The 18,718-nt window shown below is 39.8% G+C and overlaps 2 protein-coding genes across 4 annotated transcripts; both read left to right on the top strand.

Annotated features, from left to right (window-relative positions):
• The first annotated feature begins 564 nt into the window (after window positions 1–564).
• mxra7 (matrix-remodelling associated 7) lies at window positions 565–7,835 on the top strand. 3 transcript variants are annotated; one of them, XM_014007130.1, is made up of 6 exons: window positions 565–1,006; window positions 3,515–3,607; window positions 3,707–3,740; window positions 3,836–3,947; window positions 4,792–4,849; window positions 7,445–7,532. In XM_014007130.1, exons 1-5 carry the CDS (start codon window positions 722–724, stop codon window positions 4,829–4,831), a joined length of 564 nt encoding a protein of 187 aa, XP_013862584.1. In that variant the 5' UTR covers window positions 565–721; the 3' UTR covers window positions 4,832–4,849; window positions 7,445–7,532. The 3 variants fall into 3 exon arrangements, with proteins under 3 accessions (XP_013862584.1, XP_013862582.1, XP_013862585.1); XM_014007128.1 differs by lacking the exon at window positions 4,792–4,849 and having other exon boundaries at window positions 568–1,006; window positions 7,445–7,835; XM_014007131.1 differs by lacking the exons at window positions 3,515–3,607; window positions 4,792–4,849 and having other exon boundaries at window positions 569–1,006; window positions 7,445–7,835.
• Window positions 7,564–15,730, top strand: LOC106516660 (alpha-N-acetylgalactosaminide alpha-2,6-sialyltransferase 1). Its single transcript, XM_014007127.1, has 9 exons — window positions 7,564–8,219; window positions 8,358–8,601; window positions 8,817–8,979; window positions 9,846–10,008; window positions 11,771–11,909; window positions 11,998–12,101; window positions 12,665–12,748; window positions 12,837–12,936; window positions 15,160–15,730. Exons 1-9 carry the CDS (start codon window positions 8,119–8,121, stop codon window positions 15,367–15,369), a joined length of 1,308 nt encoding a protein of 435 aa, XP_013862581.1. The 5' UTR covers window positions 7,564–8,118; the 3' UTR covers window positions 15,370–15,730.
• The last annotated feature ends 2,988 nt before the right edge of the window (window positions 15,731–18,718 follow it).

The following is an 18,718-nucleotide window of genomic DNA, read 5'->3' as shown; positions in this document are numbered from 1 at the left end:
AGCCCAGCCACCCTGCGGAGGAAACCCATTTCGGACGTTTGTCTCCGGGACCTCGTTCTTTTGGTCATGACCCAAAACTCATGACCATAGATTCTTAGATTTCTAATTTCATATTTATTTTTGCTTATTTACTTGGAATAAAAATGCACTGATTTAGGCTACTTCGCTCTTGTTAGAATTAAAAAATGAATTGGAATTTCAAAATGTGCATAATACAAATTATTTGTATTGGAATACCTTGGGTTGAAGTTAAATTTGCTTTAAAGTTATTTATTTATTTTTTAATTGAACCCTCCTGCTGCCCCTGGGTGATAGTGACCCATTTGATCCAGGAGGGTTAAACGTGTTGACGGACAGGTAGCTCCTCAGGTGAGAACATTAGTCCCTCGGCTGACGTAAAACCCGGCTTGACTTTATCGCCCCCGGTACACGGGTTCTGTCAGAAGTCATTTGGATCCTCCTGTTCGTCCTGCTGATGAGCTTATCTGCAGACACGGCAGGGGGGTGTGGAGCTGAGCACGTGGCCCTGCTTCGTGCACCTGTCCAGTCCGAGCAGGTACACTGGAGGGAGGAGGAGACGGGGGCGTACCCGGAGGATGTGACGTTCTAATCGGACAGAAGCTCGTGTAAACGCCTCTGGTCCGTTCACTGTTCATGTCTGGTGCGGATGATCCGAAGGATGGCTGAGTAAGAAAGCAGGAAGATCAGCAAGAAAACAAACATGGATGCGACTTTTATATTATCCGCYGTCATCTTCACGCTCCTCGCCATCGTGGTCGCGACGTCGCTGCTCGGCGGCTCGTCGCCCGCGGCGGACAGCGCGAACGCGCGGAGTTACTTCGGACGCGGCAGCAGCAGCAGTAGCAGTAGCCGAGACGGCGGAGGATTAGAGCGGCAGAACGGACACCTACCGACCGGGGGCAAGAAGAAGAAGGAGGCGGAGAACTGGAGCGAGATCAGCGGGAGCGCCCACGACCACTGGGATGTAGTGAAGTCTGTGCATTCAGTAGGTAACCTCTAAAAAATCTGTCACAGGAGATAAGTGCTTGTTTGTTTGGTCTGTTGGTGTGTTGGGATTGCATAATTCTCCCTCTAATCTGTTTAAGCACTCGTGCAGGCTCGGATCCTGTCAGAGGTAACACAGGCTGAAGAAGAGCTGATAAATACTGGGAATTAAAGCCATTAGGGTTTCAGGATATTAGAAAAAACACACGAAACACTTGACAAATCCCTACCAATGCCAAGACCGGAGAAACATGAAATGGGCTACTGTAAATGTAACAATTATYCAACATTATTTTAAACAGAGACTCTCGGTAGCATGTGGAAGAACCATACACAGCTACAACAGCCTGGCACCTCCTCCAAGTCACCAGCTTGACGAAGACATTGTGCAACATCCACTTTTTTAGCCATTAAATACATTCTCTTGTGTTGGTCTCTAGGACTGCAAAAAAGTTACATTTAGTCTCTCCCGTTTCTGCAAAGGTATCTTTATATTTTTTTTTCATTTTTCTGCCAAAGAAAAAAAGGTCTGAACAGGTCATCTACAATTTCGTCGTCTTCATTCTCCTCTGGCCTCAACATGTAGGGGTAAGGCTGGATGGACAAGTCTTCTGTTGTTGACATTTTAATTAATGTGTAAATAAAAATTTTCTGCACTTGATAGATATTGCCCCCTCTATCAAGCTAGAATGAACCGCTCTGGAAGCAGTAAATGTCTTCCCTATATTTGCTGTTTGGCCACAAATCTGTCACAGATGGAGCACCACACTTTTAGGTTGATGGATTCCTCTGTGCACAATGTGTGTTATCTACAACAATGAGTTTTTGTCAATTTGACTATCTTATAACTCTGCCCCAAGGCGAAATTTGAAAAATGCATCAAAGTAGTTAGGGGAGGGAGGGGGGGGGGGTTAGAGAGCAGAGGTGTGGCCAGGACGAGAGAACGTGACAGGCAGCTAGCATTAGCATAATTGATGCTACATGGAGAGTGACCACAGTATCGCAGATAGTTACATCTCTGAACGTCTGAGGTGGAGGATTTTCACCCCACACCAGCTCCGGACAGAGGAGGAGGAGCGCTCCGACAGCCTGACAGAAAAAAATAAAAGCATACAGCTGCAGCTGCTCACAAGATCTCTAGTTTAAATCAGGAATAAAAGTGTTGGATCTTGTTTGACTGACGTGAAAGCGCCTGCTGAAGGAAAGGAGAGAGGAAAACGTAACTTATTTCTAGCAGCAGAACAGGTTGGAAGATGGCTGTTTGATGTTATTTATTGTTTTTTAAATCATCCTATAGGCTCTGACATGTTAGATAAATTTGAAAATGAGGTTTTTAAAATATCTGTAAGACTTGAAAAGAACCGTGACATTGATATGTCCGTATACCTGCAAAATGACGTAAAATCTTTGTAACTTACAGACAATCTGTACAAGATGACATGTGTGGGTTCGGGCTGAAGTTGCCCCCCCCGCTGTGCAGGACTACTGCATGCTAAGCTTGCTAACTGTTCCACCCTCTGACTGCTGCAGGGGTGTGTCTTAGAGAGAGGCTTTTATACCAGAACACAGCCACTGTGACGAAACTGTGGAGAAGACACGTCACAGTGGAGAGCCTTTAACCAATATGCAAATTAGCCTGCAGTACCACTGCTCTACCCATATGAGCAGHAAAAACACGYTTTTAGACCAAATATTACAGATTTGAACAAATACGCACAAAAACRTCAAAATTAGCACAGAAACAGTACTATATAACATTTTAGACACATTCTAGACAGTTTAACAGCTAAAAAAAGTTAATTTTGGGGTAAGTTACTCTTTAAGAGTTCATCCTTCTACTATCTTTACCCACTTTATGTTTCCAGAGGGGTCACTAGTGCCCAAATCCAGCAGTTACTGTGTGAGGGGCAGGGGGCACCCTGGACAAKTCCAAAGTCCATCACAGAGCCCTTTATAAGATTATAGATCCTTTCTGACTGACAACTTTCCTCAGAACTATCCATGTTTGAACGCACAACTGYCGGCTTCTGCAAGGAAAATAGTAAAAGCAACATGGCGCCATTGCTTGAACCCACTGGTGTTCAATGGGGTAGAGGTAGTCTCTGATAAACCCCGATCTCTGGGGTCTAGCCTTGTCATATTGGTGGATAGAGTTTGGTCCCRGAGATATGGGATTGCCACTGGTGGGGTCCCAGAAAGTCAATAGCATTATAGATTGTTTGGCATTGGCAGAAAATATTTGGCAAGTCTTTCATGAGAGCAACCCACAGACGCATCATCCTAACAAGAAACTGAAGCACAGTGTAGCTTCCACTTCTCAGTAACAAGCCTGACATAGCATTTTGTATTAATGGAAACAAATATTTTGAAAAGAAAATCTAGAGAAAGTTTATAAGCACAGCAGAGAGGGAGTGCGTAGGCAACAAGTAGATAAAGTGCACAAAAGGGAGGAAGTCCGAATAGAGGCAGCGATGGTGCGACACCGTTTGACCTCCCAATTCTCTGGCAGGAGCAGGAATACCCCCACGCTCACAAAGGAGAGGTCGTTGAGCACTCCAGGCTGATTGTCCCCAGCTCAGGAACCAGACACATGAGTTTAGAGGTAGACACGTCGTCCGAGGCCTCGTCTGGGAGCGGTCGTAGGTCGTTCATTGGGCTCTCTGATACGGAGCTCTTAAAGTGTGCTTTCTCTTACCCCCAGACCGAAGGAGCCCCAGAGAGCCCATGGAGAAACAGTAAGCACCACTAATGAGTTAAATCACTTATTCTATCACTGACTGGTCTCATTGATTTCTAATCTGCACTTTTTTTTTTCTGGATTCTGTTTTAGCAAAGAAGGTGGAATCGGATGCTAATAATTCCTTGAAGTATGTTCCTGGAAAGGCTCGGTCGCACCATTTAGAGATGATGATGTCCAAAGAGGAGTTGGAGGAGGAGCAGAGGTCAGTAAAAACCACACGGACAAGCACTGGGGCTAACAGATATTTGACCCTTCTGCTGCCCTTGGGCAAAAATAATGAGGCGTTCGTCTATTTAACCCAAGAACAAGATGGTTAACAAGGTTCACACCAAAAAGTGTGGAGACTATTTTTACCTGCTCTACAAGGTATAAATGATTAATAACAGATGATGAAACAAAAAACAACAAATCATAAACAATACTGAAAGTGAGGTTAGCTCAGTTTATTCACGTGATTTTTAAGCTGCTTAAGAGCTTTAATTTCATATACAAAAAAATGAAAAGACTATTTTACTTGAGGTTTTAGSGGGTAGTTTGCATATTTACAGTATAAACAAATCACCAAATAAGTCCTGCATAAATAATTCTTGTTCAATATGGTGAAAAGGGTGAATATTTGATGGATTGTGAATACCAAAATAGGAAGTGAATTCTCTGTTTAATCCAATAAAATGGAATGAGAGAAATGGAAACTATTAAGATGATAGGTAAAAATAAAAGTAAAGCTAATATATAAACTAAACTCTGTCCCATAGCCAGATAAAAATGCTGCAAAAGGGGACTTTTGTTGTGTTTTTCTCCCCCTTTCACTGATTCACGTGTGATTTAGTCGTTTCACACGTTTACGTTTGTCTGTTGTATCACCGCTCGGCTTCAGGCTAGACTGATTTAAGTCCAGGTTGGGTGTCTGCCAAGCATTAGCTGACCGACGAGCAACAGGAGATTTAGAAGAACGGAAAGCACCAACGAATAAAGAAAACACAGGGGAAAATGGGATGCTGCTTGAGGATTTATTTTATTTTTCTGTCTTTGCTTATCCTGCTCAGGAGAGAATCCAAGACAGAAATTAATTGTCTGTTAACCTGAAAAAGGAGCAAAAATGTGGTAACGTATGAGTTATTCTCACCTATTTGTCCCAGASGAGTCACTTTCTGGCCATTTGTACAAAATAAATCAACAAAACAACTCTCAGCCAATTTGCACTCACAGTCTATGAGCAGTGAACTTTGCCTCAGCAGCTTTTATCCTCATGTGGCCACGAAGCGACTGATGTGTCGGTGCCGTGTTGCTCTGCTGATCCCACCTCTCCTCCCCCGTGTTGCCCCTTTTTTATCCCCTTTAGACATGTTATTCACAGATGTGTCCCACCAGGTGTTGATTGCTTCTTCAGTTTTTTTTTTCTTCTTTGAGGAGGTTCCTTTGTTCTGCCACAAGGGGGCGCCAGAGTAAAACAGTAGAGACAAATGAGCTCCTTTGGTTTTTAAGAACGAAGATACAAGGATAATACAATGGTTTATCTATTATGTTTCGTTTTGTTTTTTGTTATTAATTGGTCATTAGTTCATTTGAATATAATTTAATRTTTTGTCTCTAAATATATGAATTCAGATATAAGATCACACTTTGTTCTTTATTTCTTTCTTTATATAAGATTGTTTTTCCTTATTTCTGCAAAAAATAATAATTTATACCAATCTTAGCAGTGTCATAGCTTTAGAAACCAACCGTTCCTACATGCAGCCATAAAAKAATGTAAATATTTAACCCCTTTCATTCTTAATGCTTACCCTGAGTTTTGAATAAGATGATTCTAGTGACAAGGAAGCACTTTTTCCTTATCAGGTCTTCAAATGAAGCGAATATAAACTCAACATGGCATTTTACCAAGATGTAATTGTTATTTTAAAAAAAATATTTTTTTTTACTAAATTAAGCAAATCAAAAGGGTGTTGTGTTTTTTTAAGTATTTTTTCTGCAGAACAAGTTGCGGTCGCTGAACTTCTATGATCCTTTCATTCCGTCACGTCGTTGTGGATCACTTTTGGCCCGCTCTCCTTTACAAACTTGTTAATCTTCATTTAAGTTTGTGGGTGTTTCTTCATTCATAGCTCAAGTAAAGCCAACCACATCAATCATTCATGCTGAGGTCCTGACTTTAGTTGCAACTCCTTGATTTATGTGTATTTTCCATTAGTTTTTTTTTTTTCATTTAGCTGTAGATCAGCACTTAGATCAGTTAAYTACGCAGCCAGGTGAATCATTCTGTACACCTTGTGTTTCAGTAAAGGACTTTTACGTCTTCTGTATTTGCTTTAGGATGTTTTACTGCTTTAATAACTTTACAACTTACTTTTTCTACTTAAGATCGTAAAAACTTGCAAATCTACTTGTGCAGCATTTTCTTTTTGTTGGACTTTTAGTTAAGAGTTTAATTTATGCACTCACTKAGAGTTCAATAAGAGKATGTGTTGGGGATCACTCTCAGCTACTACCACATCAAATTTTACTCAGAATCTGTCAAATTCACTGAGCTATAGAGATTTTTTTTGTGATCAGCTGTGGCATCCATCTTGAATCGGACTGACCTAAAATGGGACTGAGTTGTTGATGTACTGTACATCCAGTGATTACTTTATGAAAAGTGTTTTCTAACAGACGAACACAAACAGGTGACCCATCACCWTAAACTGAGGATTAAGTTAATCCCAATTAATACTACATTGATTAAAACATTTGCAACACTTGCATTTTGTCGGAATATGATGAACATAATGAACCTTAACTACAAGCTGTTTAAATGAAATATCCGAAATATAATCTTAAATATTTTAAGCACTTTTTTGAGCAGTAGCTATAAAAATCAACGAATTTGAGCAGAAAAGCCTTAAATTTTTTTTCACTTTCCCGGCAAACTTATCCTGGTAAAAAYCAGACCCTTGTCCTTCGCTTTGCTTCATACGAGGGTCTGGACTCTCGGCTATAGAGAAGTGATTCTTGCTGGAGGCGTGGCCTCTGCTGAAGTTTTAAAATGATTGGATCAGTTGGCCGTGACGTATGATGCTGTGAAGGAGGCTAAGCTAAGAAGCTAACCGGAAATCGCGTGCGCTGTAAACAATCCTACTGAGAGGAGAGAAGTACCGAGTTGAATGAGACGACTGTAAATGAGAGCTGCTGCTTTGTCAAACAAATTTAATTTAATTATGAAGCCTTATCAACACGGACTGGCTTCATTCACTTCCTCCACTGCCATTGCTAACTAACTAGCAGACACTGTGCAGAAAATTGACGTTCAGTTCTCTGATTGAGCGGAGCTGTATAGGAAGGCAAAGTCCAGGCTAGTGCAAACTAGCAAAGCTTTTTTTTCTTCCCATCTGGTAAATCTTAATATCCAAATGTTGTTTGAGGTTTTCTTTTTATAATGATGTCAAAATGTCCTCATTAGAATAACTTCAAAGTAGGACTCAGACCAAATACCAAYGGGTTATCCTGATTAGGAAGAACAAATCAAGCCATGTCTCTGGAGCCGCTCATGRTATCAGGACGATCCAGGGAATAAAAAYGTAGCTTCAAAACCTGGAATCTGAAAGTGCGTTTTGGTCATTTTAAACAAATCTAACTAGGATGTGATGGGTCACATATCATGACCGATCATTTGTTTGTGTTGGTTTCCTCTCTCAGTACTCCTCTGATCTCYCACAGGGTGCAGCGTGAACAGCTGGCCTCCATCTTCCAGCTGCTAAAAGACAACAAGGAGACATTTGGGGACATGTCTGAGGGAGAGTTAGAGGAGCAGCTCCGACTCTACTCCATCTGAAACCTCTGTGGGGGGCGGAGCTTCCCACCTCATCGCCCGTGTGCTCGCACTCCAGGACTTATCCAGCACATGAAATAATTTTGATTACAGTATTCACCACAGCTACGCCCTGACGCCCCTCAGACTGTCTGTTTGTGTTTAAAATCCCTTTGTCTCCCCCCTCCCCTGCTGCACACTGCAGGTGAATATGCAAAACTCACCTGAGAAGGAACCAAGGAGCACTGTTTCTGTTAGAGAAGTTTTATTTGTGTTGTGGAATAAACCAGAACATTTGGAGGCTTTGTGTGTGTGTGTGTGTGTTGTGGTTTGCCGTCACGTGTTCATCGCTCAGCAAACAGCCCTTCCCAGTTCTTTCTGCATACGCACATCAAACATTCCTCTTTGCTGTGTTACCTTTTCACTAAATTTCTTGTCGGACTCGCTTAGCAGTACCTGTGTGACTTGGTTAAAAGGCAAGCGTTTAGGACTCCGGTAACAAATTGTTCCATATGATGGCATCGCGCCAGTCAGCAGCCGATACTTTGTTCGCATTTTATTGAACAAGTAAATTTCCTGGGAAATGGCCATTCAAAGTGTCAGGCTTTTCTCTTTTCTGCTGGTGTCGGTAACCTGCCTCATTCTTGTAGTCCTGTTCCAGGGTAATTTACCAGGAAGCAACCGGTGAGTTTCTCTTTGCTGTCGAGGAACGTTTGTGTTTTCATTTTGTGCTGTCCTTCACAATTCAGGTTGAATAAACTATACTGTTTATTATCATTATTTAATTTTATTTTTCATTTTTTGGTCAACCTTAACGCACAGCTGGACAAATGTCTTCCGATCCAGAGGAGAAAACGGCTCACTTAAAAATGATGAAACATGGGAAACAGAAAATACCATAAATTACAGGACCACCCGAAGGAATACAGTGACAGCACCAAAAACTGAAACAAAGACCACCCCAGCTGAGACTCCTATTCCCATGTTATATTTAAAATCTTTTGGCAAGCTTCCCCAGTGGGGTTTTGAGGACGTTTATAACCAGGATGTTCCACCTAGACCGACAGTGAGTACTTTAAGACAAGATGGGACAAGAATTTTACAAATGGATTTGAAATTATGGGTGTTAGCTCTTCTGCTTGGTCATGCGTTCACTTGCCTAACAAATACTGTATTTTCGTATTTCTTTCTGTTTGATTTGCTATTATTTTTTTATTCACATTACCACTTTTTTTAACTATCAGTTAAATTCGTAATTTTAGATTTAATTGTCGTACTCAGACATGTGCCCAGTCTCTGCATAACTCCAAGGACGAGGCCTTCCAGAAGACTTTCCTGCCCAACGTATGCCTGTTTCTGCACAGAGACAACATGAATATGAGCGAGTGGAACAGACTTTCACATCATAACAACCCGTTTGGGTTTATGCAAATGAAATATGATGGTAGGTTTTTTATTTATTTTCCTATCTGGGCCCACTGTCATCATGCGTCATGTTTCTTAATCCCAGCTCTGCATAAAACATTACGAAACTCTGCCTCCCATTATTCAAGCAAAGAACCATAAAAACTTCTTAAAAGACCATGTATCTACACTCAAAATGCTTAATTTTGGTACAACTGATATATAAGACCTCCATCCCATGAAAAGAAAAAATGAAATATCACTAATTCACTACTCTTCCTCTTTTTTATAGTTTTTTTTTTCTCTGTACCTTACACGAAAATTATTTGGATAAGAGTTACAGAGAATTCATTGTGGACTTTATTGTATTGGAAGTAATTTATTAACAGCACAATGTAACTAGAGTAACAAAATGTTGACAGTGTAAATGGCTATTGAGACAAAAYATGGGTTTAGAAATAAATGTCACTATTTTCTTTGCTAAGAAACATGGCTGAAGTAAATGATAAGACTGGTATTATACATTTTAAAGTTTTAGGTTTTGCACATTTAATCAAAGATTATAATAAGAAAAAAAGTGGGAACATATACAGTATGTGTGCAGGTAGAAGACTGGCATTTACTCATTTTTACCAGAACAGGAGGAACTGTAGGATGAAAAAATGTTTATTTTTCAGCAAYGCATTTATTACCTGCACAAGCAAAGGCTATGATCCAAAATGATGAGGTAAAACCAGGGAGCATATATACCAGGAGATGTTAAGAAGAGCAGGCGGTGGCGTYGAAAGATCACGACATGGCATTAAAATTAGAGAAACTGCCTCAGAAGAAAACAACGACACAAAAACWAAATTAAAACTACGACTGAACACACATCCACAATGTCATCTTTATTTCTGTCCGCAGAGGTAATGCCTGCATTAAAGATGATTCCTAAGCCAACAGAACCGCTGCTCCTTCCGAAACCAGGCGGCGATGGTTGCATTCACTGTGCTGTGGTAGGAACCGGAGGCATCCTCAACGGTTCTAAAATGGGAGCTGAGATTGATGCGCATGATTATGTTTTCCGGTGAGATAAAACTCAAACCTGCTGGTTGAGGTTGTTGACCAAGAAGTTTATAAATGACCCAAAAAATGAAGGTATTTTAAGTATCAGATTGCTGTGATCCATGATTGCTGATCTATATTGTGTTATGCAGATGACATGCAACTAAATATACCTATGAACCTACCAAGCCCAGCTTCTCCAACCTTACAGCTTATCTTTACAACATTGTCACCTTCCTAAAATAAAGGCCTAAGTCAGGGCTATTTAACTAAATTGCTTCGGGGGCCACAGTTACTGCASGCTAACAGCACAGGGGCCGAACRTCCAGCAATTAAAGTCATTATGTAAATAAACCAAGTTTTACAAAGATATGTTACCTTTGAAATAGTTTATTTTTCCACATTTAATCATGTATACAACATACAGAATAGAAGTAGTGATAATAAAACAATCTCAAAAACAAAAATAACACATTATGCCTCCTATTTAACACAAATATTATTTTGACATCTCTGCTTTGCTGCATTTTTAAACCAATTTTATTTTCACTTTCATAGGTTTATCTTCAACTGCTTGTCATTTTAACTGTCTTGGATGTTCATAGAAATAGTTTTTGCCAGCTTATAGCCAAGATTCTGATGTTTCTGTAGATACCGCACATGTCTATGTTAAACTAAAAGAACTTATAATAATTAAAGATGAAAACTGCTGGTTTGTGCTTATGAAATGAATGAACCAATTGGCGGGCCAAACTTTGGTCACTCGTGGGCCGGATGTGGCCCGCGGGCCGCCAGTTGAATAGTCCTGACCTAAGTCATTTTTTAGGAAACAAAAAACCATACCAGAAAACATATTTTGAGATTCCTGACAAACTTGGAACAAAAAATGACTTAGGCCATTATTTTATAAAGTTGTCGACACATAATCCCAAATGGCTCCAGATCTTCTTAAATTAAATCATAAAAACTCAAGGTCTGTTTGGTCTACCACATTCTGGTTGGTTCCAGTCTTGGCAGCCTCTAATGTAGGCTCAATTTCACCCCAGTAGACAGAAGTATAATTAAAGGGGCAAAATCATGTAAAATCAACTTTTTTGAGCTTTATATCATGTTATAATKTTATCCTCTCATCAAAAACATGCCCAGAGTCTTGCTTTGACTCATTCATGCATGTTTGAGAAATCCTGTAGTGTCCTGAGGCAGCCAGGCATGAGAGCAAAATGACCCGTTGGGCCTAGTACCGCCTTTGGGGATCAGCTCCTCCTCTGGGATGTGTCTCTGAGCTGTGTTTCCTCATCACAGAGCACMCWYACAACTGGCCCTGTGCTGAAATGGGCGGGACAGAAGCAGAAGGAGGTTCTTAAAGAGACAGAGGCCAACTTCAAGGTGTTTAGAAACCGATATGATGAGAACACGTTTATTTTCTATTTAAACATATAAACAGCATTTCAATAACAACTGAAGGTGACATAGTTACTTTATTATGGTATAGAATTTAAATAAATGCCTGAGAAACACATAATATTGCCCCTTTAAACATTTTCAAGTCAAACATGTTCAGCCTTATTTGTCCAGATTACCCTAAAAATCAGGACATAACTTTCAAATGATGCTTTAGAAATGGAAAAAGTCATTTCATTGACAAGTTACCCCAATCAACTCAATTTAGCTCATCACTATAACGACTCACTACCAACTAAGACTAAAAAAATCGTGAAAACATTTATAGCGTCCTGTCTTCTCACACATGAAATTAATCAAAATGACTCTGTCTGGTTTGACAGGATGAACGGTGCAGCAATCAAGGGTTATGAGGAAGACGTTGGGAGAAGAACGTCGGTGTACGTTCATACCGCCCACTCAATCACTACATCGCCTATCTTATTAGGAGAATATGGTTACAAATCTGCCCCACACGATGAGGTACTAAAGCTACAAGCAGAGTGTCATGTTTTTTTTTTTTTATAATTTCTACACCCACACAAAAAAGTCTTTATCTTTGCTTTAACAGGGAATAAAATATGTCCTGATTCCTGAGGGAGTCAGGGACTTCCAGTGGCTCCAGGCTCTTCACAATGGAAGCAAAGTCTCTTCTGGTGAATATGAAAATGAAGAGTGAGTGATCGTTCCTGCAGCATTTGCAATGTTAAAAATATTCCACCCATTGAATGAATCACTTGCTTATTTAGTTTGAATGAGTAATAAAGAAAATATGTGTCTGAAGCTCAGCCAATTCTTAAACTGCATCATTCAGTAATTAATGAGTATTTATAGGGCACTAATTTAATCTTCCTGCTGCCCTCAGGTGTCAAAACAGGCCACGGGATTCAATTAAGTTTATGAGCAGTGGGGTTATTTTGTCTCTGTAAAATGTCACTACATCACCAGTAAATAATAACTGGCTTGTTGGCATTTTTACTTTTAAAGCTAGAGTCTGTGCCTTTATTGACCTGATTTGTATGAAGCTTTGACATGTTTGAGGGCACTATTTGTGACAGAACAATATGATAAATCTACTGACAAACTGATCGACAGTGTTAGAATAAATATGAAGAACTGAGTGTTTACAAACCAATCTGTAAAGTCTTTCATCCCGGCACAAAAATAAAGAAATCGTAATGTTGCTAAGTCATCACTAACAGGTTTTTTTAATTTGTGTGTGTGTTGTCGCCATTCAGTGCCAGAGCCTACTATTCAGGACAGTTCAATGAGAGCCGCTTTTATGTTCTACACCAAGATTTTATGCGATACGTACGGAACAGGTCAGCCACTGGTCGCAATCCTATCCAGCTATATCAATGACAATTACATTTTTCTTATCTTTGTCTGACACTTTTTTCTTACCCGCAGGTTTTTAAGATCTAATTACCTGGACACAGAGTACTGGTCAATTGTCCGACCAACCAACGGGGCGTTTGCCATCTTCTTAGCTCTGCACACCTGTGACACGGTGAGTCTGGTTTTGTTTTTGCTGGGAGATTAGTTGGCACTCTAAACAGTTTCACTCACCTCAACTGACAGTGATGAACACGGGGCGGGTTGAGATTAGAGAAATGTTCTGTTTACCGCAAACCACAGTGCCGGTTTAGTTTTTTGTGATCTTTTGATGTGTGGAAACAACTGTTGGGCTTCAGTATAAGACCGAAATCCTTATGCATCATCAGTCATCTCATGTCTTTAGAATACTGTAACATACAGCTGTAGWAACATTTAATGTAATGACAATGAATTTAAAAGAAGAAAATAGCAGTCACCCAAGTTTAAATGTCTCTAAAATAAGATTGTAATCCAGCTGATTGGATTTGTCAGTTATCATCAACATTCGAATAAAATCCAACCCATATCCATTTTCTGCTACTTATCCAAAGTCGGGTCGCGGAGGCAACAGGTCTGGGAGAGAAACCCAGATATACCTCTCAGCGACACTTTCCAGCACGTCCTGGTCCAGTGGGACGTGTCCAGAACACGTCTCAGGAGGCATTCTAATCAGATGCCCGAACCACCTCAATTGACCCCTTTCRATGCAGAGGAGCAGCAGCTCTACTCCGAGCTCCCTTCAGATGACAGAACTCCCTCTCTAAGGCTGAGTCCGGCCACCCTACGAAGGAAACACATTTTGTTTGCTTGAATATGGGATCTTGTTCTTTCGGTCATGATCTCAGCCTAAAGACGATAGGTGAGAGTTGGAACATAGACAGACCAGTAAATCGAGAGCTTTTCCTATAGACTCTACTCTTTCTTGATCACAACTGACTGAAGCAACRCCCTTATTACTGAGGATGAGGCCCCAATCTGTTGATCCATCTCTCTCTCCATCCTACCATCACTCAGGAACAAGACACCCAGATATTTAAACTCGTCCACTTGAGACAGAAACTCTCCCCCTACRYGGAARCGGGTATTCCATCCTTTTCCRGTTGAGAATCATGGCCTCAGACTTRGAGGAACTGACTCTCATCCCAGCCGCTTCACACTCTGTACTGTATCCCAAACTGCCCAATAACTTTATCCAATGCAAGCATAGATGAAGTAACGAGTGTTGGTCCAAACACTGAACCCTGAGGAACTCCACGACTAACACTGGTGTATGAAAAATATTCATTTTTACCCRAATAGCAGGAGGCCCAAATGTTTGCCAGAGGTGGYCCATGCATGGGCCAGCACCACATAATCCAAACCCCAACTAGGCCAGTTATGACCTGCCATTTTAAAAACAATGCCATCATCGCCAGACCTGGTCCACAACCTGTTTGCAAACCACTTGTCGTGCCAGCTGTTCCAGCTTGACACCAGATTTGGCCCACACCTGTTCTCTATGTGGATAGCATCAACAAATTAGAATCTATCAAATAAATATGATTCAAACCATTTTAGAGTCATTTCTGTAATCCCAATATCGTGTTTAAGCCTCTGTAAAATATTATTGTGTAGCACTGAGATCTAACAGGAACAGAATGGACCCGAGTCCACTGACTGAGGCTACTAAAATATAATTAGTAACTTTCACCAGTGCTGTTTCTGTCCTATGTTCTGAATTTCCTCAAACATGTATTAACAGGCAGAAACAACTGACTGTTGGAATTTTTTTCCCTCTTTCATCTCACCAACGCATTCAAGCCAAGAATTCCTGGAAAGTGTTCATTGACGTCAGATTGTTATCAGTGTAGATGATTCTTTCCATGTTCTTAGTGATGCGAAGCCATCCCTCTTTGCCATAGTTCATAAAGGCACCAATTTCTTGATAAACCTGTTCTCTAACATTTTTTACTATTCAAGTTCTTAGAAAACGCCTATTGTAAGATGACATGAATGCTAAAGACTCTCAGACAGCCTGATCACGGACAGTATCAGCAAACGCACAAAGCATTCAATTTCTTTTCAAAGAACATGTCTTACCTAAGACTCAGTAGTCACAAGACTTTTTTGTAGACAGAAATAGATTTAAGGTGGCACCAAAGCATTACTGATGAGGCACTTTGAAGGGAAGTTTTGTCAAATATTTAGCAATAGTTACTACGTGTTCTAAGGCTGAATTAACAACTGATAAATCAATAACTATTTGGCTGAACGTCACTTCAGAAGTAAACAGAATATCCCTTTAAACCAGGTTCCCTTATTATCATTTAATTTGATATAATTTTATGCAATCCTTTTGTGTTTGTGTCGTCCTTAGGTGAGTGCGTATGGCTTCATGACAGAAGACTATGGCAAATACTCCAACTACTATGTTGAAAAGAGACGGAAAACAGAAATCATTTTTTACGYCAACCACGACTACATTCTGGAGAAGGATCTGTGGAAGAGTTTCCACGACAGAAAAATAATGAAGCTGTACCAAAGAACTGAAAGTCAAACAGAGACAGAAAAGCCAAAGCAACTCTGACACTGAAAACCTTGACTCCAGCATCGAAAGCTGACTCTGTTTTTTTTACTGTTCGTTTAAAAAAATCTTATGAGAAGGTTAAATCTGTTGTCTACAATCATTAAGAATGGGCTTTAYAAGTGCACTTAAAATTTAAAATGCAGTATTCAACTCATCATTGCTGTTGTGAAACAATGTGAAAGAGGCTGACAAGAAGAATTTGGCCGTTGAAAACAGCTGTGGTATGAAGTCAAGCCATGTACTTTGGAGAAATGAAGCTGAAAATAAGCTGCCGAGGTTGAAGAAATTGTGATTTATTTTTTAAATTTATTTGTCATTCTGAAACAGTATTTGTGTGTTTGTGTAATATGTTAAATACTTTTTAATGAGGCCGATGTTCTTTTTTTCTGAACAATTTAATAAAAACAGGTAAAAAAAAATGTGAGCTCTGGTAGATTTGTTGTGTTCATCAGGGGAACAAATCCAACTGTATTCAAGTTTACAGACTACATAAATCTTCAAAACAGCACCAGGAATTACAGACCACAATCAAAGGGAAAAGGTACAATGATGTTTTGGTCGTGCCTGTTTTTWTATATATATATTTTGTTAGCAAAATATCTCATGAACTGATAAATGTTAGGAAGTAAGTAAAGTAAGTAAACTTTATTTATATAGCACCTTTCACAGACACCAACATCACAAAGTGCTTAACAGAGAGCAAAATAACTAAAAACAATAAAACAGATCACAAAAAAAAACAACACTTAAAGCACAATAAAAAGCACATTAACTAAAAGCCTGTCGGAATAAAAATGTCAAGATGTTTCTTAAAAGAGTCAGGAGAATCTGAGCAGCGAAGGGACATAGGGAGAGCGTTCCAGGGCCTCGGTGCCACCACCTGAAAAGCTTTGTCTCCACAGGTTTTATATTGGGTTCGAGGGACCACCAGCAGCATTTGATCAGAATGGATTTCATTAAAACTCTTCGAAAATAAATATCAGATGTACATACACATCTRACTGACCAATGCTCTGAAAACACCTGTTTGGAGCATTCTACAGGTGAACATTTTCACTGGAAACAGGTGAGTGCCACAGCTGAGTATAAAGGGAGTTTCCCTGAAAGGCTCAGTCATTCACAAGCAAGGCTGGGGCGAGGTTCATCACTTTGTAAACAACTGATTGAGCAAACAGTCCAGCCGTTTAAGAACGTTTCTCAATGTATGATTGCAAGGAATTTGGGGATTTCATCATCTATGGTCCATAATATCGTCAAAAAATTTTGAGAAACTGGCACTGCAGTAAAAACCCCACATCATTCTATAACACAGTGGTTCCCAAACTTTTTATCTTCTGACCCACAAAAYATCCATGGCAAAAACTTGTGACCCCAAATATTACTGGTCTGAGTACACGAACTTTGTTAATAACCCTAAAAACACAGGTTTTTTTGACAATCTAAACAGTTTGTACACAAATATAAATACTGGTTTGTACTTGTTTTGCATTTTTGTAATAATTACAGGGGAAATATTACATCAGCAATTATTTTAATACCCTTTAAATTGCTTTCTGGAGATTATCCAAGGTGCTTCATGACCCATAATTGGGTCCCAAGCTCAACTTTGGGAACCAAAGTGCAGTGGTTCCCAAACTTTTCAGCTTTTGACCCACAAAATAACAGTAGCAGAGACCTGTGCCCCCAACTATTTTTGGATAATAAACATTTGTATCAGGTCAACAAAACATGGGCATAGATACAATATTTTTTATACTGCATTTATCCAATTTAAATATACTAACCTAATTCCTTTGTAACATCTAAGACAAAAATGTAATTAATTCAGAAAATCTTTTCAGGACCCCACCTTGATGTTTCAGGACCCCACTTTGGGAAACACTGCTATAACAGACATCGTCACGTGGACTCAGAAACACTTCAGAAAACCATTGTCAGTGAACACAGTTYATCWCTACATCTGCAARTGCAAGTTAAAGCTCTATCATGCAAAGCCAAAGCCACATGTCAGCAAAACACAGAAACACTGCTGGCTTCACTGGGCCTGAGCTCATCTGAGATGAGCTGATACAAAGTGGAAAGTCTGACGAGTCTATATTTCAAATTGTTTTAAGAAATCTTGGACGTTGTGTCCTCCGGGCCCAAGAGGAAAAGTTCTGTCCGGATTGTTATCAGCACAAAGTTCAAAAGCCAGCATCTCTGATGGTATGAGGTGCGGCATGGGTAACTGTCCCACCTGTGAAGGCACCATTAATGCTGAAAGGTACATGCAGGCTTTGAAGCAACATATGCTGCCATCCAAGCCACACCTTTTTCAGGGACRTCCYRCTTATTTCAGCAAGACAATGCCAAGCCACATTCTGCAGTGTGGCTTTGTAGTAAAAGAGTGTGGTTACTAGACTGGCCTGCCTGCAGTCCAGACTTGTCTCCCATTGAAAATGTGACTTTCCTAGAGCAATTTGGTAAAGGCCACGTCACACTAGACAGCTTATGCCAATTTATGTAACATTTTTTGTCTAAATTTCTAATAAAATTTAAATATTTGATTAGTTTGTTATAACTACATTATGTACACGCCGAAAAAAACGCTTCCTGTTTATTTTTTCATTTCCATCTTCAAAGTAGACATGTTTAAAATGTTCATAAGAAGCAAGCTTCTCCTTTGTCTTTTCCTCGGTCACGTTGCCTCGAACAATTATRCACACTGCAAGGGTCACTTTTACTCATTTCTGTTGTTGAAAGGACTGTAGACACTCGACTCGTATGGCAAATGATCCCCCTTATTTCTGGTGAATGCAGGAAAACCGAGTGTGCGCATCCGTTATGACCAAAAAGTGCAAAACGTCCACAGATATTTAATTAATTCTCCCCCTTTTATGTGTTTAAATTTAAAAAAGCTATTTTAGTTTTGTTCATGATGGACAAAAAATTAAATAAAATCAAAGAATCAGCTCAAAACTCCACGAAACACAATTGTTATTTTAAAAATCTGAAATCAAATCAATGCATCCACATTTATCATTTGTAAATGGATTTGTACATTTCCCATGTGCTGAATGTACCATGAAGCCTACATAGTTACACAGATTTTCTATAATGTTTRAATGGGCAATATCATGTAAAATCAACWTTTTTTGAGTTTTATATCATGTTAAAATGTTATACTGTCATAAAAAACATGCCCAAAGCCTTGCTTTGACTGCAGGTTTGAGAAATCCTGCAGCGTTTTTTGGCAGCCATGCTGAGGAGCAAAACGACAGGTGGGGACCAGAAACCACCCGCGTAATTTACACGGGGGTTAGGGGGGTTATAACCCCCCCCAATAATTTGATCCAGTCAATATAACCCC

This window comes from Austrofundulus limnaeus, unplaced genomic scaffold (genome assembly GCF_001266775.1).
Source record: "Austrofundulus limnaeus strain Quisiro unplaced genomic scaffold, Austrofundulus_limnaeus-1.0 Scaffold39, whole genome shotgun sequence".
Classification (NCBI taxonomy): Eukaryota; Metazoa; Chordata; class Actinopteri; order Cyprinodontiformes; family Rivulidae; genus Austrofundulus; species Austrofundulus limnaeus.
This window is presented reverse-complemented; position numbering and strand designations above follow the sequence as displayed.